Source organism: Terrapene carolina, unplaced genomic scaffold, assembly GCF_002925995.2.
Source record: "Terrapene carolina triunguis isolate 2854851 unplaced genomic scaffold, T_m_triunguis-2.0 Scaffold67, whole genome shotgun sequence".
Lineage (NCBI taxonomy): Eukaryota > Metazoa > Chordata > Testudines > Emydidae > Terrapene > Terrapene triunguis.
The window spans coordinates 21,995,662-22,021,789 of NW_020664418.1; the positions used below are offsets into that span (position 1 = coordinate 21,995,662).

Here is a 26,128-nt window from a genome sequence, read left to right on the forward strand (position 1 = left end):
CCATTGACTTTGGGGACATCTAAAGTCCATTGAACGATTATATTTATCTTAAGGACACATTATACTGTCCAATTCAGATAATTTTCTCTTTGATTTCTCTGAGGAATCGCACAATTTGCAATCCCCTTTTAATTTGTAATTGTCACTTTTTATTTTAAAACACAGAGACTCACATTTTGAGGTTGAGTAAATTAAATATAGGAGTTATCTGTTTATATTCAGGTTCTTATACCATGCTCATCACCAAGGAATCTGAGCACCTAGTATACTATAGAGTTTGCAAGTACTATAATGTTCTCCATAACTGAATATACTTAGTAGCATAGTATATTTATAGTTTATCAAATTTATTAAAATTGTTTCTAATCTTGTACTGTATAAAATTATTAGTGATAATATGTATACATTTGGAGTATGAGCAGTATAATGATATATCACTAAATTATTGCACAGATCATAAGTATTCAAGCAGTGTATTAGTGGAAATGTTATAGTAATAAAATGCTTGTTTTGATTTTTATTAAGGGGTACAGGAAAAAAACCCACCCACTCCATTATACAAAAAGCCAGCTTTAAACCATCTCAAAAGCAAAATTAATTCTTGCATGAATAAAACCTTAAAATAGACAAAGCTGTTCAGATTAGTATGCAGATCGAAAACCCATTCAAACATGGAATGTGATGTTATTAATTCAGTTCAAAGAACTCGAAGCCACTGGGGGCCATCCTGCAAGCCCTGTCTCCCACGAGCAGTCCCATTGACTTCAGAGGAACTACTCGTGCATGTGAAGAGTACTTTCATCAGTCAGGTTCTGCAGAACCAAGCCTCATGGCTATTATAAACACTTGATTTTTATTTTTGAATTAAAAACGGTTTCAAATTAATTTATCAGCACCGCGTACCTCTAGTAAGATTGGTCATCACTTTAATCTTTCAGCCATGAGATAGCCACACTAAAATTAAGCAAGTTATCTATAAAATGAAAACCTATGAAATTACATCAAATGTCCATGGAGCACATAACCAACAGAATGTGTATAAATCTTCAGCTGCAATTATTTATTAAAAATAATGTGATTTTATCCATTTTAGCAGAAATATATTAAAAACTATAAAGCTCTTGTCTTCTTCCCTTCCCTGATACATTTATAGTTCCATTACATATTATTTAACTGCTGCAAATAACTCTGTACTGAGATATATGTTACCAACAACCACTGCTGAAATTCTACCCTTGAATACACAGACAGCTCCCCAAAGGAGAATTTGGCCCCAAGTAAAAAATTTTCCCTGGATGGATATATTAATAATGAATAAAATAGTAATGTCTACCAAGTATGAGTATAAATGTGTCATATTGTATATAGCCAGGGCAAGTCTCTGTATATGCTTTATTGTTGTTTTATATCCTAAAAATACACTTTGTATTTTGTAGGGAAATCTTCCACCCGATTATCATATCAGCCTGATAGATATTGGTCTTGTACTTGAATACCTCATGGGTGGAGCTTATCGCTGCAACTATACTCGAAAAAGTTTTCGGACCCTTTACAATAATTTATTTGGACCAAAGAGGGTAAGAATGAATTAATGTTGTATTTCCCCATAGTGCTAATAATCAAAATAACTAATTCTCCACTTGTTGAATCTTGTGTGAACTACTGTGTGTCCACTTGATCTTCATTTAACAGCCTGTGTAGTTAATATGAGGATAATGCAAAATATCTGAGCTGAAGAATAAAGACTCAGGGTCCCAATATGTGCTAAATATGTTGTGCAAGTGTGTGCTTTCCACACTTCTTGGTAATTAAAAATCCAAGTATTTCTAACTGTGGTGTTATGTATGTTTAACCATTCCTAGCTTTAATTTGTGAGCATGACCTTCTAAAGTTATTGTAACTGCATAAAATAGTTAGATAAAAAAACACAGGGATAAACTACCGCTCAGTGAGCAAGTAATTGTAATAATCCATGGGCCCAAACCAGGTAAGACAAAGGAGCTGCCTCAGAAGAGGAACAACTTTGCAAATATCCTGTAAAAGATTGCTTCCAAGAGTAAGGGCTTATTACCCAAAATAAACTGTTCTCTTGCCAGAATATAGTATTGATCATGAAGCTAATGGAATATAAAGAGGAGTCATTTTAAGAAAATGTAATAGAATAAAGATTCTAATTTCTAAGGGGCAAAAAATAGGAAAACAGGTTTCACCAAGGGCTTGTTTCTCATAGATGCCTCTGATTAAATGGGTTTGGTTTCATTTGTTTTTAATTCAAAAATGGTCTTTTTTTGGTATCAGAGTCAAAGGATGATGGGGGGGAGGCAGAATAAGAAACTTTTTTTTCCCTTCCCTACAGCTATTAGTCAAATAATGTTCCTATCTATGCAAATGAAAAAATTACTTTCTTTGGCACTCTTACATCTTTGCATTTTCCCCTCCATCTAACTAGATTTTTTTTCTTTTTCTTTTTTCTTTTAAATATGCAGCCAAAAGCTCTTAAACTTTTAGGAATGGAGGTAAGTTGGGTGTTTTTGTTTTTTTTTTTCATATAACTAGGAAAAACACCTTTCTGCATCATTCTGAGCTTTCTCAGTTTTACACTGATTTAATATAAATTGTATCTGACTGGGATCTTCTATTTTACAGATTACTTTTGAAACACCAGCAACCTGCTTTATATTTAAGGTCTTGAGTTCTGCATAGAGCTTTGCTCATATAATCCTCAAGCAGTTTTTTAGCAGTATTATGTAATAACACACTCCAGTGTTGGAAAATACTGTAGATAAAACAATTTTAGATATGAACATAGAGAACATAGTGATGAGAGAGAATACAGCAGCTGAGTAATTTATGGTCAAATCCTCTTTATATTTAAAGTGCAGTTTATGCATGGAAGATTTAGGCTATGTCTACACCTATAGCAGCATGTAAAGTACAGGCACTACATGTGTAGCTACACGCCGCAGTGAAAGGCAGACTGCGTCCACACTTGTCACTGTGGTGTGTAGCTTCGCACTGCAGTGAAAGACTCCAGCAGTGGGAAGGAAAGGCTCTCACAAGGGAGAGGCAGTGAGATGCTATGGTGCTAAAGATAGCAGCATAGATGTGGGAGGCACTGTTTGGGCATGTAGAGAGCCATGCAGGGCATGTACCCTGGGGGTTAAGGCATGTAGGGCACTTTGCTCTTCTCACCTAAGCCATGTCTCACATCTACACTGCTGTTTATAACTGCGCTAGCTGGACCCACTGCATCTGTACTTATATCCTTACATGTGGATTTAGCGTAGACATAGCCTTAGATAGGTCAGAGAGGGAAATTGCTTTTTCAGTCAAGTTAACTATGTGTTCTGTTAGTTATTTTCTTCCATTGTAAAACGTAGCTGATTATTTCAGAGCATATCAGCACTGCTCTGTAGTAAACAGCCCAGAGATGAGATGGACCTGAACCAGAACCCCAGGTCTGAGCCCTGCCCCAACCACCCCAGAACTTCAGGGAAGTTTAGATTTGGATCCAAATGTTGTACCTGGGGCCTGTCTCTCCCCTGGGCCCAAACCAGAACCCTGGTTCAGATTCCAACAAACTTTGGGAAAGCTCAGTATCTGATCTGAAGGCAGAACTAAACATTTGTAATTGATGCCTTAGAACATACCAGTTAGATACTTGGTACATGAAAAGATTAGGGACTTCTGTATATGAAGCATATAAGTAAGCTTGTATTAGCACTGCGTGAATAGTAGGGTTGCCAACCCTCCAGGATTTCCCTGGAGTCTCCAGGAATTAAAGATTGTCATGTGATGAAATCTCCAGGAATACATCCAACCAAAATTGGCAACCCTAGTGAATAGAGTTTTATGTCGAAGCTAAAGTCAATTGTGAAATACAAAGGCCTATGTTTTCCAAAGCAGATAAGCAGCTTTTCCCTGTATGAAGGAAGTGTAAAGGAAACTTAATTTTCCTCTCAGATCTACTTCATATTTTCTAACAGCTTTAGGGCAAAGTGCTCAGGTTACAGATGGGAGGAAACAAGAGCTGAAGAGATGAGGTCTCATTTATATACAGAGGAGTTGAGCTCTGAGATATGTGGCCTTATTCACATGCAGGTTACTCGGTATTTTCCAAGAACACTTTTGGATGTTTTTATGCTTTCCTTCAGTGGCAAATGCTTTACACAGAAGAAATTGAAATATTTTAAAGTTTAACTCAGTTTTCTCCATCTTGCAGTGGGTGCAGTTCTGTCTATCTAAAAGAAATGGTGAAAAATAAAACTAACTTTTAAAAAGAATTCTAAAGAAGTAAGAAAGCTTTTGTGCTCATGTGGAAAGAAGAGGGAATATTAACTTTCTTCATTTCCAGTTTTTTTATTTTCTTTACTGTTAACTATAAATTATTTGGCATTTTGCAATCATCGCTTGTTCTTTTCTGCAAAAAAATGCAATTCTCGTCTTCTGATTTGAAATTACACTTGCATGTGTATGCACAGCCTTTTTCTTGAAAGACAGATAACGTTTTTTCTAAATGCATGTGAATAATGACCACTGCAATTTCTATAAGGACCACTTCTCCCTTCCTGAAATTGTTGGAAAGTAGGAAGAAGTGAGATGTATTTAAGGAATAAGTAAAGACTTCTGCTTGGAATCTCAGGTTCTAAAACTTAATTCTGAACTCTCATATATAGCTCATGCTGCTGCATACTTCCTTAAAAGAATCTAGTGCACTTTGCATGAACAAGAATTGATGTTATAAAGTGTTTATTACCACTACTCGCACTCCATCTCTGATAGTGGAATCAAGCCCTACAAATTATCAATAGCTCTATCTATATATGCAGTATTCTTCCTACATTGTTTAAACCCTAATTTTCCCAATCGTGGCTTTTCTCCCTTTAGGATCCTGCTCCATTGTCTGTATCTCCCTTCAGTTACTTCCATGTTGGTTCCTGTAGTAATGGCCTATCCTCCTTATCCTTTTAGGAAATGGGATAGTTATACCTTCAGTTTGTACTGCATACATACGAGGAGATTCCTTATTCAAAGGTGAACATTCCCTTTAGTATCTTAACTCTGTTCCTAAGGATTCTGTCTACCTGCCTTTTCCCTTTGCCTGTTTTCCCTTCTCTTCATCTGCATGTTGGTTTTAAAATTGCTTTGATGCCTGATACGAAGCATTATTCTGCAAGAATAGAGATAGACCATATCAAATCAGAGACTACAGTGTAACCTACTTATAATGAAGCTCCACTAACAATTCAATAGAAGAAAAGTCCTAAGTTGTTTCAGTTTACTGCAAAGCAACCAGTGCAATTACACATGCAGTACAACTCCGCTTATACTATAGCTGGTCTGTGTAAAGTGATGACTTTAATATAATAGGGTTCTACTGTATTTATAGAACACTAGTGACTCATAATGAAGCATGAAAGTAATGGTTCTGTGGCCAAAATGTTAACCCAGGAGTGCTAACCCAATGCATGATCTGTTGATAAGGTATTATTTCATTATTTTGTTGTTGGCATCCTTTATAGAAACAACTCAGAAATTACACTACAAAACATGATGTAATTCAATGAATGTAGGCTGCTTGTTAATGGGAAGTTCACATTTTCTTTTGGAAATGCCAGTAGTCATCTCCACATGTTCTTTGTGCATGGAGTAGGTCTCACCATGGCTTTCAGAATTCAGTGGCAAGCATTTTGTTTTGCTTTCCTTTAGGATGATGAGCCTCCAACCAAAGGGAAAAAGAAGAAGAAAAAGAAAAAGGAGGAAGAGATAGATATCGATGTGGATGACCCAGAAGTCAGCCGCTTTCAGTACCCATTTCATGAACTCATGGTATGGGCAGTGCTGATGAAACGGCAGAAGATGGCACTCTTTCTTTGGCAGCGAGGGGAGGAGACCATGGCCAAAGCACTTGTGGCATGTAAACTGTACAAATCCATGGCCCATGAGTCTTCAGAGAGTGAACTGGTGGATGACATCTCTCAGGATTTGGACAACAACTCAAAGTTAGTTAATTGGAGCATAGTGCATGGCTAATTTGTATATATGGGGCCATATGGACTGCTCAAGGTTATTTTTGAGCAATTGCAATTAATTTTTAAGATGGTGGGTCACAGGGATGATTGTTTGGCCCATTTTTCTGACCAACTTTTTTCATCTGTGAAGTTTGAGGATATATGTACAAGACTGGGAGGCAGGAACTTTTGAGTCATCACATCTTGGAGTCCCTCTGTGGCCTTAGGAAAATTGCTTAACCTCTCTGCCTCAGTTTCCTCCTTCATAAAATAAAATTAGCTTACCTCACTAGGTCAGGATTAACTGATGTACATGAATTCTCTGAAGAGGTAAATTTCAGTCTACTAAGTAAGTTTTATCACAAACAGTCTCACAAGAGCTGTGAAAGAAGTTGACATGTTTGAAGAAAGGTGATTAAAAATAAAAATAAGTTTAAAGGGAATGAAAATTACATGTTACTCTATGCACTCTACTTCAGTTTGTTAGTCTCTGTGCCTTATTACTTTTTTAGTTTTAAACAAATTTCTTCAAAACTTTCAAATGTAATTGGCTTTATTATAATTGTCCTTAGAATGTTAGAAGTTTACAAAATGACAATTACAACTTCTATAGTGCCTGTAATCAAAGGATGAAAAATATTTTACAAGCAATAATGACATTTCTAGTCAATAGCTTCTTAAGCACCAAAGTTAATTATCATTTATATTTATTTGTGTGTGGAGCTTTTGCATGCTAGCACAAATCATGTTTGAGACCCAGTTGTGCTTGATGCTGTACAAAGACATGGGAAAACACTGTCCCAGCCCGAAAGAGTTGACAATCAAATTTAAGGGAACACTACAATTTTTAACCAAGTTCATTAGATTCTTTTTGCATGTCTCCTTTTCTTCAGAGATTTTGGCCAGCTGGCTGTTGAGTTGTTAGATCAATCCTATAAACATGATGAACAGGTTGCCATGAAATTACTGACCTATGAACTGAAAAATTGGAGTAACTCCACCTGCCTAAAACTTGCTGTGGCAGCTAAACACAGGGACTTCATAGCTCACACCTGCAGCCAGATGTTATTAACAGACATGTGGATGGGGCGGCTACGCATGCGGAAAAACCCAGGCCTTAAGGTATTTCTTCTACACAATTGCAGTGATGTCCTTGGCACTGATGTTGAACATGCAGCTAAGGCATATAGTATTGTATCATATTTAGTATATTTATTCATATGACCATTCAGCCCCCTAATTATAGGAGTGCTTTAAAAGTATTTCTTTTGTGAAGCTAATTTTCTGGCTCCTAACCTCAGAATATTTAAGTGACAACATCCCCATGGCAGAGTGGGTGTAGAAGGCAATAAAAGGCTTAGTATGCTTTAAATCTGGAAGCAAAGCCATATAAATGACAAAAGTGTTCATTTAAGTTTATACCCCAGCCATGAAAATTAGTTATATTACATGAGAAGCTAAAAGACATTCATCATGTTCAGATACTACTGTGGTGAAGGGAACATAATAAAGGATGAGAGAGAGAACAAACCACATGTGACAGATGCTAGTCACATCTCTTAATGCAGTACTGGAAGGAGCTCAGATAGTACAGTGAAAAGGGTGGTATAAGAACCTATGTAGAATAGTATAGAGTAGAATGATGGGGAAAAAACACATTTTTTTAGAAAGAATCTTTTCTTGTTTTGAGGGCTTGAACACTTGTTCTGCTGATTTCTCTGTCTTTCCATTGATGAGACTCAGGTGATTGTTCAAGGGTGGGTTCAAAGAATGAATAACTGCTAAACATGAATAATGTTAAGTGTGGCAAAGGGGAGACACATGATACACACAGTGTGAGGAGTGTTTTGGTGTTGCTTGTGAGGATAATATATGATTTTCTGGGCTATTATCAGGTGAAATCCTTCTCTCATCCTATATTGTTAAAACTGCCTTCCACATGTAGGCCTGTCATCTCCAACCCATCTCTCATTTTCTCACTTCCAAGTCATCACCAAATCCAGCTGATTTTTCACACCATAACATCTACAAAATCCATCTATATTTTTCTTCTTCTCCTACCAACATCCTGATCCATTCTCTGTTTTTCTCTCTCCTTGACCTGTCTCATCTTTAACTCTCTCACTTTCCACTTTCCCACTTCTCTCCAACTTAAATTACTCAAAATCTTGAGTCATATCTCATGATCCTTACCCTTCTTTCAGATCACATCTCTCCCTTGTTAAATCTATTCACTGACTCCCTTCCTCTTCCATGCAAAATTCAGCCTTCCCTAACCTTCCAGTTCTATCCTCCTCACCTGTATGTCCCCCAAACCTTCTATTCTCATTCCCTCCCCTCACTATTCCTTTTATCTCCTTCTCCAACTCTTCTTATGTGCCTTCTTGCATGCTATCTCTCATGCTTAGAAAGCTTTCCCAGTTGTTGTTTGCTAAGCTTCCCCCTTTTATTCTTTCAAAACGCTTCTGAGAACCCACCTTTTTCACATCAGAATGTAATTTATAAGCTTTGGTAAGAACCCTGCTTCCCTCACCATCCTGCTGTGTGTTGTTCCACTGAATTGAGCTGTTGAACTCTGTCCTGCAACACTTTTACCTTCTGGTGTGTTTTATTGCAATGTATCTACCGAGATGAGTCTTCCAGAGCAAGCTCCATGTTATATCTTAATATATATTATAGTGAGGATGACCAGATGTCCCGATTTTATAGGGACAGTCCCGATTTTTGGGTCTTTTTCTTACATAGGCTCCTATTACCCCCCAGCCCTGTCCCGATTTTTCACATTTGCTGTCTGGTCACCCTAAATAGTGCCATGTGTAATACTGGTGCTTTGTAAATATTAATTAATTCAGTAGCTTCCTGTATGTTGAATGTTATTCAGAGAAATGATGGCAACAAAAGAAATAATATTGTTTTAAACAAAATCTAATGATGTAATCAATGATGCATTGAATTGATACCTCTTTTCTTGCCCAGGTTATAATGGGGATTCTCTTCCCACCCACCATCCTATTCCTAGAGTTTCGCACTTCTGATGATTTTTCCTATCAGACATCCAGAGAAAATGAAGATGGGAAAGAAAAAGAGGAGGAAAATGTGGTTGGTACTATACCTTATCAGAATGTTCTTAACTTCTCCAGCAGACTTAATATCAATTTGCCTACAATTATGCCATTGGCCACTTCAGATTGAAATCTGCAGATTTCCCATGCCACCTGCCTGTGTAGAAACAAAAATCCCTGTGTGTTATAGTACTGGGAATATATGGGCCACATTATCAGCCAGTGTAAATTGATGTAGCTGTATTGAGGTCAGTGGAGGTATGCCAATTTACAACAGCTAAGAAACTCGCCTTGTATTTTTCAAAGTGCAATGGAACTGGATAATTAGCGAATAGAGTCCTATTGTTCAGAAGGAAGCTTTCTGTAGCTGACAGATGATTGAGCGTCATGACTGAAAGAACCTCTCATAGGTGACATTTGATTGGTGACAAGCTGCCAGTTTCTGTCTTCCAGGATGCAAATGCTGATACGGGCTCCCGAAAAGGAGATGAAGAGAATGGAAACAAAAAGCAACGGAGCCTTCCTATTGGAAAAAAGATCTATGAATTCTATAATGCACCTATTGTAAAGTTCTGGTTTTACACGGTAAGTCATCTTGACTTTTAATTATTAACAATTTGTTACATTATAGTAATTTAAAACAAAATAATAGGAAAACATCTTGATATATAGTTTAAAGAACCGGTATAAACAAAATACACTTTGGCCTTGGCATCTGTTTCTCTTATGAATTTATACTGCTTCTAGCATCGTCGTAGGTGAGCACATAACAAAATTCACATCGCACATGGTCTAACTCCCATTAAAACTTAAGGAGACATAGTTAAAATCTTTTAAATTGTTTTTCCATCTTCTGTTCTGCTTTATTGTATCTAATTTTTTTAAATACCAAAAAGTTCAAAGGTCTCCACTCATTCTGGACTTCCAGCTTGTGACACCTGTGGCCATTATTTCCCCATTTGACTTTTATTAAGGTTGTTGTAGGCACTCAGTATATTTTGAAAATCAGCCCCTAGCATCAAGAAAAGGCCACGGGATGATTTGATTGCCATCTATAGGTACCTACATAGGGAACAAATATTTAATAATGGTCTCTTCAATCTAGCAAACAAAGGTATAACATGATCCAATGACTGGAAGTTGAAACTAGACAAATTTAGACTAGAAATAAGGTAATTTTTTAACAGTGAGTAATTAACCATTGGAACAATTTACCAAGGATTGTGGTGGACTCTCCATCACTGGCAATTTTTAAATCAAGATTGCATGCTTTTCTAAAAGATCTGTTCTAGGAATTATTTTGGGAAATTCTACGGCCTGTGCTATACAGGAGTTCAGTCTAGATCAGGGGTCGGCAACCTTTCAGAAGTGGTGTGCCGAATCTTCATTTATTCACTCTAATTTAAGGTTTCGCGTGCCGGTAATACACGTTAAAATGCCCCCATGTGCCCCCCCAGCTCCCCCCTCGCCTAGGGTTACCATATTTCAACAATCAAAAGAGAGGACGGGGGGGGGGAGAGCCCCGCCCCCCATCCACTCCCTCCCACTTCCCACCCTCTCACTGCCCCCCTCAGAACCTCCAACCCTGCTCCTTGTCCCCTGACTGCCCCCTCCTGGGACCCCTGCCCCTAGCTGCCCCCCAGAACCCCAACCCCTACCTAAGCCTCCCTGTTCCTTGTCCCCTGACTGCCCCCTCCTGAGACTCCCCCTACCCTAACTGCCCTCCTAGGACCATACCCCCTACCTGTCCCCTGACTGCCCCAACCCTTATCCATACCCCCACCCGAGCGCGGTGAGGGGGGAGCCGGGGGGCGTGCCTGCCGCCGGTCTGGGTTCCCGGCCGCCGCCCCCGCTCAGCCTCCTGCCAACCTGGGGTTCCATTCACTCAGCTGGCAGCGGGCTGAGCGGGGCCGGCAGCCGGGACCCTGGCTGGCAGCCGCGTGCCAGGCAAAATCGGCTCACGTGCCACCTTTGGCACACATGCCATAGGTTGCCGACCCCTGGTCTAGATGCTCACAATGGTCCCTTCTGGCCTTGGTATCTATGAAACTTGAAATCCAAAATTAGTGGACAATTATGAATATTTTCCTGAATATTAGGTATGTTTCTGCTGATTTACACTTATGTTCTGTACTTTATACATTTAACCTTGCTGCAAATGACTTTGTGTACAAATTTTGGAAGGATCTCAAGTAACTAAATGCTGTCTATGCAGCCATGGACAAAGCAGTTACTGTGTAACAGCCCTGCACACTAATGCCTAGAGTCCATGGGCATAAAGGATTCTTTTTTCCAGATATCATACCTGGGTTACTTAATGCTGTTCAATTATATAATCTTGGTGCGGATGGACCGCTGGCCCTCGCTCCAGGAATGGATTGTCATCTCCTATATTGTGACTCTGGCTTTAGAGAAAGTAAGAGAGGTAATGTGAATCACACCAATAACTGCTATTTTACATTATCATGGGGAAGAACTTGCCATTTATAAATAAATGGTCAATGGGGGCTGGAGAAGTAGTGTAGACAGGCAAGCCTTGCAGGAGGCAGGAGATTCCCTTCCCTGCACCTCCTCCAAATCCATACCAGTGCCGGGGGACTTCAACTACTACCCACTCCAGGGCTCTCAGAACCCTCCTGCCTGAGCAAAAGAGCAGTCAAAAATTCCATTAGGTCATTTTTGCAGTTTCCTGAATTCACTGCCCCTTTCTTATGTGTATTTCCCTGGGAGGGCATGAGGATATAATCCCTAAATAGCTTCCTGTTATGCACAATTAATGTATGTTGCATTGATCAGTTATGGTGTATGATGAAGAGGTTGGGAGGGAGGAACGTGTTTTATATGTAAATTCGCAGTAGTATTTAATTCATTATCATCTCAGCTCTTACAGATTGGTAGCACAGCACAAAAACCCCACTGCCAAATCAATTCACCCCACTGTAGTTCCCTCCCAGTCTGTTTCCCCACCGACCCACCATGTTCCTAAAATAAACACCTCATATAATTTTGATTTGGACATAAACATGGACAAAAAGTTAATGGGCCACAGCCGGTGAATTAAGTGACAATGATGAAATCCTACGGTTAAACGAAAGTTGGGTCAAAATAGAAAAATTAAATGGAGTCTGTAAGCAGTGATGTGCTCTGCTGCAGGGGCAAATCCTGCTCAACACGTAAGTAGTTCTCATGAAACCCATTACACCCAGTCAGTCTGCCCTGGGTCTCACCGCCATTATTTTAAAAATGTACTCCACAGTTTTTCTTCAGGATTTTTTCCCTTTGCTTTTAGATTCTGATGTCGGAGCCAGGCAAGCTGAGCCAGAAAATAAAAGTCTGGCTGCAGGAATACTGGAATATCACTGATATGGTGGCTATTTCAATATTTATAATTGGAGCAATTCTTCGCCTACAGAACCAGCCTTACATGGGTTATGGAAGAGTAATCTACTGTGTGGATATCATTTTCTGGTACATTCGAGTACTGGATATCTTTGGTGTGAACAAGTATTTGGGACCCTATGTCATGATGATTGGAAAAATGGTTAGTACCTCTGTAGCTAGAGGCTTGCTTTAACGATGCATCTTAAACTATGTAAGAAAGCAGATTTGGGAAAGTAAAATCATTTCTTCTTCTAGATACCAATCCCGCAACTGTTGCTCAACTGATTTGGTCTGTGAATAAGGGCTGCAGAATGGGGCTCTTAATCTTGACTCATGAATTACATTCGCCCACAGAGATTTTGGATATACTAATAATAACCTTAATTCAAGAGAGAATTTTTCTCAAACTGTTTCAATACCCTGTATCTTAACACCCTGTTTTTCTGTCCTATTGAAGTCTCTTCAGAATAGTCTACTTAATCTCAGTATGAGTCTCAGTGAACCATTTTAGGGTATTTCCCTTCAGAAAAGTGGGATTTAAAATTTATAAGCTTAGAGTCTGATTCTCAGAGGCCCTTTTAGGATCTTCAACTCCCATTGACTTCAGTTAGAATTGTGGTTGCCCAGAGCTTGTGGTTCTTAATATCAAAGCCAAACTGGCTTTCCTCCATCAAAGCATAGTATTAAACCCACTTCCAGTTAATGGAACTAATATATTTGGAGCTTTGTGCTGCCAATATTGTAACAATAGGCTCCCATAAAATTATCCTCCTTAGCATACAATAAACCCAGTATACCAAGGATGCACGTACTCATAAGGAGGAGGGGAGCGGCTCTGGGGAGTCCACTTGATTTTCCATTTAATTGAATATAACTGTAACTAAGAAAGGAGCCCTGTTACAGACTTCTGTTAAGGTGAACTGTGCTGGAACATATGCATTTTGGGTTTCAGGTTCCTAGATCACTTAGGTGACTATGAAAATTTTGCCCTCTGTTCCTAAAAAATATATTGAGTATATATTGATGATACGAGGGAGTATTCAACTTGAGAGAGATGAGGCCCTTCTTTTAGCACTTAGAGATGAAAATACCTTGGTGCATTCCAAAGTCAAAATGTTGCTCTTCAGAAGTGTTTGTATGTGAGCCTCTCGCGCAGAGGTGACTTAGTAGCAAACAGAGAAGGAAAGCACCACCAGCAGCAGAGAAGTCATCGTATTTCTTCCCTTCAAGTCAGTAGCAGAATTTTTACAAGAGCCACTGTCCAACATGTCGCTGCCTGTGTGTTCAGGGAAAGTATGGCTAGAAAGAGTTCAAATATATACTCTTGTCACTGGCCCAAGCACTTATATGAAGATGCTCACTCTGCTTTCTCTTTCCGAACATAAGTACGTTATTTATTTGCTGCTATTGTCATTGCTGTCGTTATACATTTTCATGGCACCATAAATGTACACCATACCATGCAAGGCATAGAAAAGTTCATAGGCCCAGAACCTCCACTGCAACTGAGGAGCACACAATCTTACTCAGGAGAGGTGCTGCAAAGGTGACTTTAAGCCACCTTTGTGCAACCCAGATCCTGGGACCCTGAAGTCTGCTATGATTTGAACTGACTGACTTCTGCCCAAGGGCCATTACAGCAGCAAGAGATTGCCAGGGCACAAGTATGCTTTCTAATCTAGCAGTTAACACTGTGGCCAATTATGCTGGTTTGAGAGGTCTCTTGGCTTGGCAGGGCAGGGTAAAGTGTCCCTAATGCAGGGGGAATCTGGTCTGTAAAGCCATATAGTCTGATAGTTCTTTTAGTCGAAAAACAAATGACCTGTTTAAATGGATCTTGGGTGCTGTTTTTTTACACTTTATATGTTTTCAGCTCATGAGCGGTATTTGTACCAGCATAATAATATCTGGGAAACAACTAGTTTGGGGGATTTTTTTTTTATTCTCGTGAATCTTTCTTGGTGGTTTTCCTGCACACGCTCTCCTACACACGTTCTTTCATGTATGTAACCTCTGATTATGACAAAAATATTTGTATGGTCCCTCTGTCCAGATGATTGACATGCTGTACTTTGTGGTCATCATGCTTGTGGTTCTGATGAGTTTTGGAGTAGCCCGCCAAGCTATCCTGCACCCAGATGAGGAGCCCTCTTGGAGACTAGCCCGCAACATCTTCTATATGCCGTACTGGATGATCTATGGAGAGGTGTTTGCAGACCAGATAGACCGTAAGAGTAGAATTCATAGTAAGATTCTGTTTCCTGTTTCTGAGGCAGATGATCAGATCCAAATTAATGAAAATGACTGTTTTTAATTTGGAATTAGTATGTTTGTCTTTGGTTGCTTTTGTGGCAGATTCCAGACTTCCAAACATCACTTTCTCCTCCTCACCAGAGTACCAATGGGAATCCTCTACCTGTCAGCATATGTTCTATTTCAATTACTGTTGAGAGTGGTGCAGTCTGAAACGCTCGCCAATCTTGGATGTTAAGAATATCACCTCTGAGATGCTCCCCTTCCTTAGATGGGTTAAGAAGAGATAATCCTTGAGTTGCTGTTGAACCTGGTTCATCACCAGACTCTGATTCAGGAAAGCACTTAAGCACAAGCTTAACTTCTAAATTCATGCTTAAACCCTATTGACTTCAATGGGACTTAAACACGTGCTATCCTGAAATGGGGCCTATAAGAATTAATTGTGGAGCCATAGGTCTGCACATGCTCTAGAACAAGGGTTCTCAACCTTTTCAGTACAGAGCCCCTTCCCTTAGCAATATGTGAAGGTCAGGGTGGTCACAACCCCCTGACTTCTGGTTATGACCCTGCAAGTTTAGAACATATGTTCCTAGAGTATTTTAGGTGATCAATAACTTTTGATACCATCCTCTTGCCAGACAGTCTGGGCATATCACAAATGTCCTGGCTCCTTTCATTTCTGGGGGCAGGGCAGTGTCTATGAAAACATGAGCCCTGCCAGCTGGAGGACGAGCTGTGATATCATCAGCTGGGAATGCAGATGCTTGTTGTTAATAAAGGAATGAAATGGAGGGGCAAGAAACAGGGCTAATAATAAAAATTGGTAATACTTTAAAATGTGAAAATCCTATTTGGACTGATTACAAAATGTAATATTACCAAAGTGGCCCTTTGCTCTGATTTTGTGGCTCAGCAACACACTGAAGTTAAGAATGCTGCAATCTAGAGCAGTAATTCCAGTTAGTTTTGATCATGATGAAGTGTATTAAGTAGGAATGGGGAGTAAAATCAAGGAGAAAAGAGAGAAAACTATTCCCAAATATATCATAGCTCCATCCTCAACCTTTATAGGGCCATAGCCTTGCTTTGGCCACCTTGAACTCACTGGGAGGCCCTGGCACCTCTATCTCAGGACAAAACATGGCCTTTAGTAAGATCAGCCACTCTTTGGAGGCATTAGCTAACCCTCAACATAACAGCAGAGTTAACTTAATTTGGAATAGAGTTTCTGCCTTAGCTCTAGATTCCTTTGATTATGTGTTCTAATCAGATCCTTACATTTTACAGTATTTTGTAATTGTTTACTTTCCGTTTTCCCCCCTTATACTAAGGTTTATATGGTCTAATCCAGAGGTGGGCAAACTACGGCCCGCGGGACCGTCCTGCCCGGCCCCCAAGCTCCTGGCCCGGGAGGCTAGCCCCCAGCCCCTCCCCTGCTGTTCCCCCTCCCCCGCAGCCTCAGCTTTGGGCGGCGGGGCTGTGAGCTCCTGGGGCAGTGCAGCTGCAGAGCCCGGCCTGACCCGGTCTCTGTGCTGCGTGGTGGCAGTGGCAGCGGTGTGGCCCAGCTCCAGCCGGGCGGCGCGGCTGTAGCGCTGCCAGCCACCGGTGCTCCAGGCAGCGCGGGAAGGGGGCAGGGAGCTGGGGGGGTTGGATAGAGGGCAGGGGAGTTCGGGGGGTGGTCAGGGGGTGGGGCGGTCAGGGGGGAAACAGGGGGGTTCAATAGGTGCAGAGGTTCCAGGGGGGCAGTCAGGAAGGAGGGGGGGTTGGATGGGGCAGCAGGGGGTAGTCAGGGGCAGTGTGGGGACAGGGAGAAGGGGTGGTTGGATGGGGCAGGAGTCCCGTAGTGTGTGTGTCAGGAATGAGAGATGGGGTTGGATGGGGCGGCAGGGGTCCGGGGGCGGTCAGGGAACAGGGGGGGTTGGATGGGGCAGGAGTCCCGAGGGGGCAGATAGGAGGTAGGGGCCGGGCCACGACCCCTTCCCCTAACTGGCCCTCCATACAATTTACGAAACCCGATGCGGCCCTCAGGCCAAAAAGTTTGCCCACCCCGGTCTAATCATTAGTGGTCAGAACTCCCTACCATATAGGAGGGAGGAAATGGCTATATGGGCTGTGCCATTAATCTGGTCCTGCAGTTACATTGTGGTAGTGATGTTTTGTTTAGATAGGACACCGAAACACTCTTTTCTTCTTCCTTTCCCTCATAAATTATCATCATATTACTGTAACTTACAATATGTAAAATTGTTCTTGGAAATAATTGGGTCAACCCAGTTACGTATTACATGCTGCCCTAGCTTCTAAGTGGTCTGGCTGTCTCAGATGGGTTGATTCTCATGTTGAGAGGAAATGACTAAGGCAGAGATTGAGGATATTGCTGCAGTCCATGTGGTTCACAGTATGTACACAAATTCCTATTCACCTTGAACACAGATGGTAAAAGCAACAGCAAAGTCTCATGTAGACAGGTCTGTTTTTCTCAAAAGTCAGCCAAAACATACACTGGTCTCAGCACCTGTAGCCAAGCTTTCCCTGTCTCTGTATCTTGCTTTACATGCACTGTCCCAGCTCTGATCTCTGTTTCAATTGTACCCCGACTATACAACATAAAGTCCTATTGTGGGAAAATGTGATTAGCCAAGGACTCAGAAAATCCTACCTCAGCAAGGTGAAAGACCACTTGGGGTCTAACAAAAGGTAGGTTACACAGGGCTTATGTATAAAAGAGATTTTTCCAGTTATACTGGTATAGTTATAGTGGTATAGTTAAACTGATGTAGTTATTCTTATAAAACTATCTATGTGACCACTCTTATTTCAGAATAAGAGTAGTTTTATTCAGTTTAGCTTAAACTGCTTCCAAAGCAACACAATCAAAACTGGGAAAAGGCACTCTTACACTGAAATAAAAATGTCCACATGGGAAGTTATATCAGTTAAAAGTTCACAATTACCTTAAACAGGTATAACTTTCCTGTGTAGACAAGCCCATAGGCACCTACTTTCTAAAGACCATTCTGCTTTCAAAGACAAAAGGTTTCAATCTAATCTTTCTATGACTGTAAGTAAGCTCCCCTTAACAATTTACCTGGATGTGACTACAGCAGGCAATCCAACCAATATGTCAGATACGGTGAGGTCCTTTTGCCACGCGTAAATGATTTATGGGTAGGGTGACCAGATGTCCCGATTTTATAGGGACAGTCCCAATATTTGGGGCTTTGTCTTTTATAGGCACCTATTACCCCTCCCCCCCATTCCCTATCCTGATTTTTCACACTTGCTCTCTGGTCACCCTATTTATGGGAAAGTAACATATCATGTTCCCCTTTCAGTAGTTCAGTAAAATGCATTGCTTTGTTACTTTCCTTTGTCACAACTGTACATCAAAGATAAAACCCTGGCACCACTGTAGTCAAAGGGAGTTATGCCATTGACTTCAATGAAGCCAGGATTTTGCCCTAAGGATGAAATTCACTCCAATGCTACAATGTAAAAGAGCCACATGAGCATGAAATCAGAAGCATTTAGTACTTAACAGGATCAAATTCATAAGCAGAAGTAGGGTGATCCTGCTTAAGACTTTCTAAGGACAGGCACACCAGTACCCATAATGCTAATCAAATTAGATTTTAATTATATTAGATACTATAACAATATATTTGTATCATAGCTATTGATCATTTTAATATAGAATGATAATAGAAAAGGAAGCAGCCAGCAAAGTCAATGCCAGGACTCCGCTTCCAGGAAACAGGAGGAAGTTTGTTTCCGTAATAGCTGAAAGATTAAGTTTGTGTGGTAACTTTGTGTTGTTTTGTTTGTGGTGACTATCAATTGTGTTTTACTGATAATATCTTGTATATTTAAATGATCATCTGCCAGCATCATTTTGTGATTTATTTTTACTGTCATGAATTTGCTGCCATATGTAGCATTTGGGGAAGACAAAGTGAAAAGGAAATTGCAGAATGTTCTGTAACTCTAACAAAGCCTTTGTTTCTAAGCATATGTCTCTACTGCTCTGATATTTAAGTTGCTTATCTTTTCTTGGCAGCAAAACAGCTACTGTATTGTCAGTCATTTGTTTTCTTTTTCTCCCCTATTATTCTGTTGTTTTCTTTCCTTTTTTTGCTTTCAAATTGCTGTGTAGTCTATGCCATGGAAATCAATCGTAAGTCTATGTGGGGAGCTGATTATCTCATTTAGTTAAATGCGTTCATTAGTCTTTTTCTTCCCTGGATATTAGTATTTTAATTATAGTGTTCTGACAAAATTCAGATGTCAGATTTTTGTTTTTTTACTGAATTGATTTCAAGTATCAAAGAAGCAGGGAATTTTTTTTAATTATAAAAAGAACTGATTGGGTACTACTTTATTGATTTGCAATTAAGTGCCAACATTTTTGTACATTCTATTGAGTTACCACCACAATGATCCTTTTTTAATTATATTATGTGAGTTGTTGCACACAGAGAATTTAATTTCCTTTGATTATCCAAATTTTACATTAACATTTTAAAAAGCTAGTTGGGTAATCGTGTTTTTGAGATGTACTTGACTTTCCATGTCCAGTTTCCACATGATAACCAGAAATACAGGATTAGTGTATAACTTGGTACCATGTTTGGAAATCAAGTTTGAACTTTCTTTAAATATGGTTCTGGCTAAACCAGACGTAAATATGTGTTTTCAGGCGAGTGTAGACAGGATCAAGCTGATTTCAAAATTATCTTCAAAAGAGGTTGAGAATGTTAGTTTTTGCAAACACTTTTAAAATAAATTGGTTCAGTTTATGCTGGCAAACCAGATCTTGCAAAAAATTACTGCTGGGCACAGTGTGTTTTATAAGACTTCAGTGGGAGAGTACTTGCCGCTGTAAAGTGTTCCACCTAATGGTAAGTGTTTGTAGGATCCAGCCCGGGGTTTGAAACCAAATTAACTGGAACTATATTTAAAGTAAGAACAAACTTAAGGCTTGTCTAAATGGTCGGGGAATGCACTCTACAGGGGTGTGATTTCTAAAGCACACTAACTTATTGCACTTTAATGGGTTCGTGTAGACCCTGCTGGCATGCACTAGTGCACTTTAACGTAGTACTGTTTCGAGCACTTAAAAGTGCACTGGGGGGATCTTTAATGTAGACTAGCAGGGTCTATACAGACCAATTAATACACAGTATGTTACTGTGCTTTAGAAATCACACCCCTGTATAGCACATTACCTACCATATATACAAGCCCTTACTTTTCAAACATGATTCATAGGCCAATATCTTCAAAAGTAACTAGTGACTTTGGGTGCCTGACTGGAGACATCTTAAACGGCCCTGATTTTCAGAACTTAGTGCCCATCTACTGGCCCCTTTTAGGTGTCTTGCCACTTGTTTGCCTCTCATATTAGGTTTTTAGTCCCTGTACAGTTCTAAATCTCACTGATGAATACTTCTGATCCTGCACCATTGAACGCAATAGGAGTTTTGCCATTGACAAAGAACTTACAGTCTAACTATGAGTTTGGGGAGGGAGGAAGCTTAACTATCTAGGCTATGGCTACACTATAGATCTTGCAGCACTGCAGCTGCACCACGGTAGCGCTGCTAGTGCAGATGCTCTAAGCCGACAGAAGAGAGCTCTCCCCGTTGACTTAATTACTTCAGCCCCTGCGGCAGCAGTAGCTACGTTGGCTGGAGAAGCTCTCCTGCCGACATAGCACTGTCTGCATCAGTGCTTATGTTGGTGTCACTTACGTCGCTCAGGGGAATGATTTATTCACACCCCTGAGTGGCGTAACTTATACCGACTTAAGTTGTATGTAGTGTGTACATAGCCCTAGTTTCCGCGCCCTGCAGCAACTTCAGATTTCCCCATATGGGCTTCATTCTCCACTTTTAAGTGGTTCTTTTTTTATTCTGGTATTAAAAGGTTTATATGTGCTTAGAGTTATGAGATCTCTACCTAGATCCAGTTTTGCTATTGGGGAAAAAAATCTAAATGTCCTAAGGGCTAAATTCTAATCTCAGTTACATCACCACAAATTTGGAATAACTATTCACTCTGAGGGGAGGTTATTTTGCATTTACATGGTGTAACTGGCAGCTGAATTTGGCCCAAAAACTCCATTTGGTTCTACTGGAAATAAACTCTTAACATGGATATTTGTCCTAGCAAATTTTATGCAGCTGTAATCTTTACATAAATATGATCAGTGTTTTCAATGTCAGGCAAGCACTGAAAAGTAAACCTTCAATTGTCTCTTCAGCTCCTTGTGGGGATAATCTTTATGATGAGGATGGTAAACGTCTCCCTCCATGCATACCTGGGGCCTGGCTCACTCCTGCTATCATGGCTTGTTACCTTCTGGTAGCAAACATTCTACTGGTAAATCTGCTGATTGCTGTCTTCAAGTAAGTGCTTAACTGTATGATTGTTAACTTATCTTTCTTATTTTCTTAATACTAAGATGAAATGCCTCTAAGAGCCTATCAGCAGGACCAAATTATACTGTGGTTTTGCAAATAGATAGCAATTTGTGAATTTGCACTACACCCAAAGCCCAATTGTTCTGTTAATGGGATTGACAAATATTTGAATTTTAATTGAAAATCAGTTAACGTCAGGAATGTTGTGATAATTGAGCCTACAAATTCACCTAATTGTGAGCTCAACTGTAAAAGGTGAGTGAAAGTTCATAAAATGTCACAATAGCCTACAACAAATGGTAATAGGAAAAGGTATAAAAAAAGAGAGGCAGACTGAATTAGTCCAAACAAAAAGATCTTGCTATAACTCAAGGACTGTGTTAAGATGGTGCCTGGTAAACAAGAATAGTGCAGAACGGGAAATCAATTAATCAAAATTGCTGTTCCAGAAATTAGTCCTAATTGGTGGACAAAATAATGAGGGAATGGGCTATTCCACCACTTGCTCCCTTTTGGGGCTTGGATTATTTTATTTTTTTTAAAAGGTGGGGGAAGAGAATCTGGGAGGGGGGGGATTTGGCTACTGGAGCGAGCTTCGCCATCATGGCTGTCATCCCTACTATCTCCTGGGACCCCATGCCTTTGTCTTGCTGATCCTGAGAGATGTCCTAATCAGACTGGGCCCCAGAGACCCACATGACATTGCTACTTCTGCCGGGTCTGGATAAATCTTAGCCACCACCCTGGATAAGAGACTTTCTATCCTTCCACCCCCCACACCACCACTTTTCCTTCCCTATCTTATTTCTTCTCTTTCCTGTCTCTCTCCTTTTTCCTTTTGTCTGATAAGAACCTGGCTTAGTGAGCTACTACTGTATATTTTGCAACATTGCTGCGAGCCTGTGACCAGAAAAAGGCAGCTAAAAGCAATGTCCTAAACAGCCCAATGCTGGTACAAGTGTGCCAGTGGCTGATAGATGAGATAGGGGTTGCACATGAGCATCAATATCAGAGACTGAAACTGCATTTTCTCTCTTTGCTGTTCTTTTCTATTCCCTCTAGTGTTTCTCTTGTTTTGTCTTCTTAAGAAACTGGATCAAACTTAAACAGCTCCAGCCCATTCAACTAACGCCTTCTCTTTTCCTCAAAAAGGACAATTACCATTTTAATACCATCTAAAAGACTTTCAAACAAGGGAGTATTACACTCTAAAACCTCTCTCCAGCTAGGGTGACCAGACAGCAAATGTGAAAAATCGGGACGGGGGTGGTGGGTAATAGGAGCCTATATAAGAAAAAGACCCAAAAATCAGGACTGTCCCTATAAAATTGGGACATCTGGTCACCCTATCTCCACTTAAAGGGAAAGGGAGCAAGGAATGTTATTAAAATGAAAGCCTTATTTAATACTTTTCATTTCAAATTCTTGAACTGTTTTTCCTTTTTCTGTATCTTTTAATAAAAGGTTAAAAGGATTTTTAATGGTGCGATGGCAGTGGTACCAAGCTGACTGAGGTCTCTGTATACCAAACCCTGAGCCTTGCTGTTTACTGACAGTGACAGTGTCTTGTTAATATGTTTAACTTTTGGGGCCTCTGTACACCATCTAAATTAATACAATGGGAAAGGCAGAAGAGGGTTTGTTACAAATTCATCAGGACTTGCAAAGATGGGTGTTAGAGAGTTTGGCTAGCTCAGACTGGCATTTAATTAGCAGTGATATCCTTCAGTGTCTCTCCCGATGAGAGCAATTTTTGTTTCTCTGTGCTGTGTGTATGTTCTCTGGGCAGGGCCGGATTAACTTTTTGTGGGCCCGGTGCCAAACATATTTGTGGCCCCCATTGGGGAAATAGGGCATGTGATGGGGTGCAGTCTGCAGAGCGAGGGGCCGGTTGGGGGCAATGAGACGCAGCACAGCAGGAGTGGCCCCACTCAGCCCAGCACAAGGGCACTATTTACAAACCCCAAACTGCTAGACGCACACTGGCCCGCCCAGCCCTGCGCTGCCAGCGTGCCCCTTCCACACTGCCCCCCTGCCCAGTGCGCTGCTCTTATGCCAGGGCCCCCTCACCCAGAGACCTCCCCCACAGATCCCTATGCCCAGCACCCCCTGCCTAGAGACCCCTCCCGCTGACATCCCACCACAACTACACAGCACCCTGCACACCATACCCCCTGCCCAGCTCCCCCACCCACAGATCCCCTACTGTCCAGCACCCCCTTCACAGTCCCACCATCACAGCTGTACAGCGTCTCATATTCCTGAGGGAATTTTGCATCAAGTTCTGTACATAATATTTTAAAATTCTGATTTTTTTTTTATAATAAATAAATGTGGAAGCTCCACTATGGCAGTGGGGAGCACAGGCCACTGGCTGCATGGAGGTGGGAGTTCACCTGCAGCCTTCCCCCTCCCCTGGGACAGGGACTTGGCAGTGAGGCTGAACCTGACCCTGACACAGCACAAGGGCCAGGCCTGCCACAGAAACACCCTGGGGCCCTGCCCCTTTTGTGCCAGGCACACCAGATATGGGCAGGGAGGCTCAGCCCAGCAGCAGGCTCCAAGTGCAGAGGGACTTAGTGTGGGGGGATCCAGATGGGGGTAAGAGGGTTCTGTGGGGGGAAGTCGGGGTGCAGGCAGCTCAGTGGGGGATCTGGATGCACAGGGAGGTGCCAGGTGCAGGGGCAATGGGAGTCTGCAGGGGGGACCAAGTGAAAGTGGTTGGAGCTCAGCGGGGTGGGGGGGGGGAGGGAGAGGCTGAGTGCAGGGGAGGTGGGGTTGTTGTACTTAAAGTACTGCACAGGATCTTTTCAGGGGGAATAAGGCAAACACCACATTCATTGGTAATACATGCATCAATCAACACTGTATCATATGCATATGATCTATATTACACTCATGCACTCACATACTCCATCTTGGTGTTGTTACCAACTAGTTGCTCCCCTTAACTTCACTGGCCAGGTGAGTTAGATAGGGGAGGGGTGGAGCCGGGCTTCTGCCAATCTGGATCAATGCTCCGATGTTGACAAAACCCAGGGTCCTCTGCAAGACACCTCACATTTATAGCAGCTTCCCTCTCATGCAAATCTATACCAGATTCAAAATTTGTGTCCGTTGGTCCTTTGTGCTACTTCCTTCTGGGTGTTGTCCCAATACTGTTCGAAGAGGGTGTTTCCAAAAGAAGGTGCTTGATTCTAAACCAACTCCCCGCCCCCCCCCCAGGCCATCAATATGTCTGCTCTTCTTTAGTGAGACCAGTTGACAAGTTTGATTGTCCTTGGGTCTGGCTTCCATCCCCTCTCCAACTAGCTGACTGGAGGTGCTGCCTTCCACGCCTTGCTCATTCACGCAACATGCCAATTGATTAAGGGAGTGTGGGGAGGGTGAATCTTATTCTACTCCTAGCAAAAAGACATTTTTCTTCTACTTTAACTATCCTTAGGGGCTATAACATTATACCAAGGCTTAACACAAAGTTTTCTATAAGTTTTTCTACATAGGGATCTGATACAAAGTTCCTATATCAAAGGACTTGATACAAAGTTGTATGAAAATAGCTTAATACAGGGTTATATGAAGAGGCATAATACAAAGTCATATGACAGTTAGAGGTTATATTGGATAGGCTTAATACAAGGTTATATAGAGAGGCATAAAGTTATGTGAAGATGCTTAATACAGAGTGTGACGAGTTGGATCACAGAAACCCCCTTGGGAGCTGCCACCCAATGTGCAAAGACTACCCCTGCTTCTGTTTTCCTTGCCAGCTCAGGACTCCAGCACCCTCTCTTGCCAGGCCAGACACTCCCGTCTGCTCCAACACAGACCCAGGGTCTGACTCACTTGTCCCAAAGCTACAAGTTTACCTGAAAATAGCTCACAGAAGTGTGCTTGTCTTTAGCACTCAGATGCTCAACTCCCAATGGGGTCTAAACCCAAATAAATCCGTTTTACCCTGCATAAAGCTTATGCAGGGCAAACTCATAAATTGTTCGCCCTCTATAACACTGATAGAGAGATATGCACAGTTGTTTGCTTCCCCAAGTATTAATACATACTCTGAGTTAATTACTAAGTAGAAAGTGATTTTATTAAATACAGAAAGTAGGATTTAAGTGATTCCAAGTAGTAACAGACAGAACAAAGTAAGTCACCAAGTAAAATAAAATAAAATGCACAAATCTATGTCTAATCAAACTAAATACAGATAATCTTGTCCTCAGAGATGCTTCAGTAAGTTTTTCTCAGACTGGACACCTTCCAGGCCTGGGCACAATTCTTTCCCCTGGTACAGCTCTTGTTCCAGCTCAGGTGATAGGGGATTCTTCATGATGGCTCCTCCTCCCCTTTGTTCTGTTCCACCCCTTTATATATCTTTTGCATAAGGCGGGAACCCTTTGTCCCTCTGGGTTTCCACCCCCCCTCACTGGAAAAGCACCAGGTTAAAGATGGATTCCAGTTCAGGTGACATGATCACATGTCACTGCAAGACTTCATTGCCCACTTGCCAGCACACACACATATGCAGGAAGACTCACAGGTAAACACAGCCATCTGCGGATAATGGTCCTTCTTAATGGGAGTCATCAAGATTCCAAACCATCATTAATGGCCCACACTTTACATAATTACAATAGGCCCTCAGAGTTGTATTTTATATTTCTAGTTTTAGATACAAGAGTAGTACATTTATACAAATCGGAGGATCACACTCAGTAGATTATAAGCTTTGTAATAATGCATTACAAGAGACCCTTTGCATGAAGCATATCCCAGTTACGTTATATTCACTTATTACCATATTTTTCTAAAACTATCCCAGTTAAATTATATTCACTCATTATCATGTTTTTATAAAACCATATAGACTGCACAATGTCACACAGAGATTTATCTACAGGGTTCATTTGAGTGGGGTCCAGGTGTAGGTGGTTGGGGCTCAGTGGGGAGGGTGTCGGGGGGGGCTCATCGGGGTGGTACAGATGCAGGGGAG

At 41.1% G+C, this 26,128-nt stretch overlaps 1 protein-coding gene across 1 annotated transcript in view; it reads left to right on the forward strand.

Annotated features, from left to right (window-relative positions):
- The window catches only part of TRPM1 (transient receptor potential cation channel subfamily M member 1), a 143,740-nt gene that overhangs the window by 100,947 nt on the left and 16,665 nt on the right, over window positions 1–26,128 (forward strand). The window contains exons 15-25 of the mRNA XM_026648451.1: window positions 1,437–1,577; window positions 2,487–2,516; window positions 5,710–6,002; window positions 6,905–7,133; window positions 8,988–9,110; window positions 9,527–9,658; window positions 11,370–11,498; window positions 12,363–12,614; window positions 14,508–14,682; window positions 18,864–18,884; window positions 20,973–21,117. Coding sequence (XP_026504236.1) covers window positions 1,437–1,577; window positions 2,487–2,516; window positions 5,710–6,002; window positions 6,905–7,133; window positions 8,988–9,110; window positions 9,527–9,658; window positions 11,370–11,498; window positions 12,363–12,614; window positions 14,508–14,682; window positions 18,864–18,884; window positions 20,973–21,117 — 1,670 coding nt within the window. The remainder of the gene's footprint in view (window positions 1–1,436; window positions 1,578–2,486; window positions 2,517–5,709; window positions 6,003–6,904; window positions 7,134–8,987; window positions 9,111–9,526; window positions 9,659–11,369; window positions 11,499–12,362; window positions 12,615–14,507; window positions 14,683–18,863; window positions 18,885–20,972; window positions 21,118–26,128) is intronic.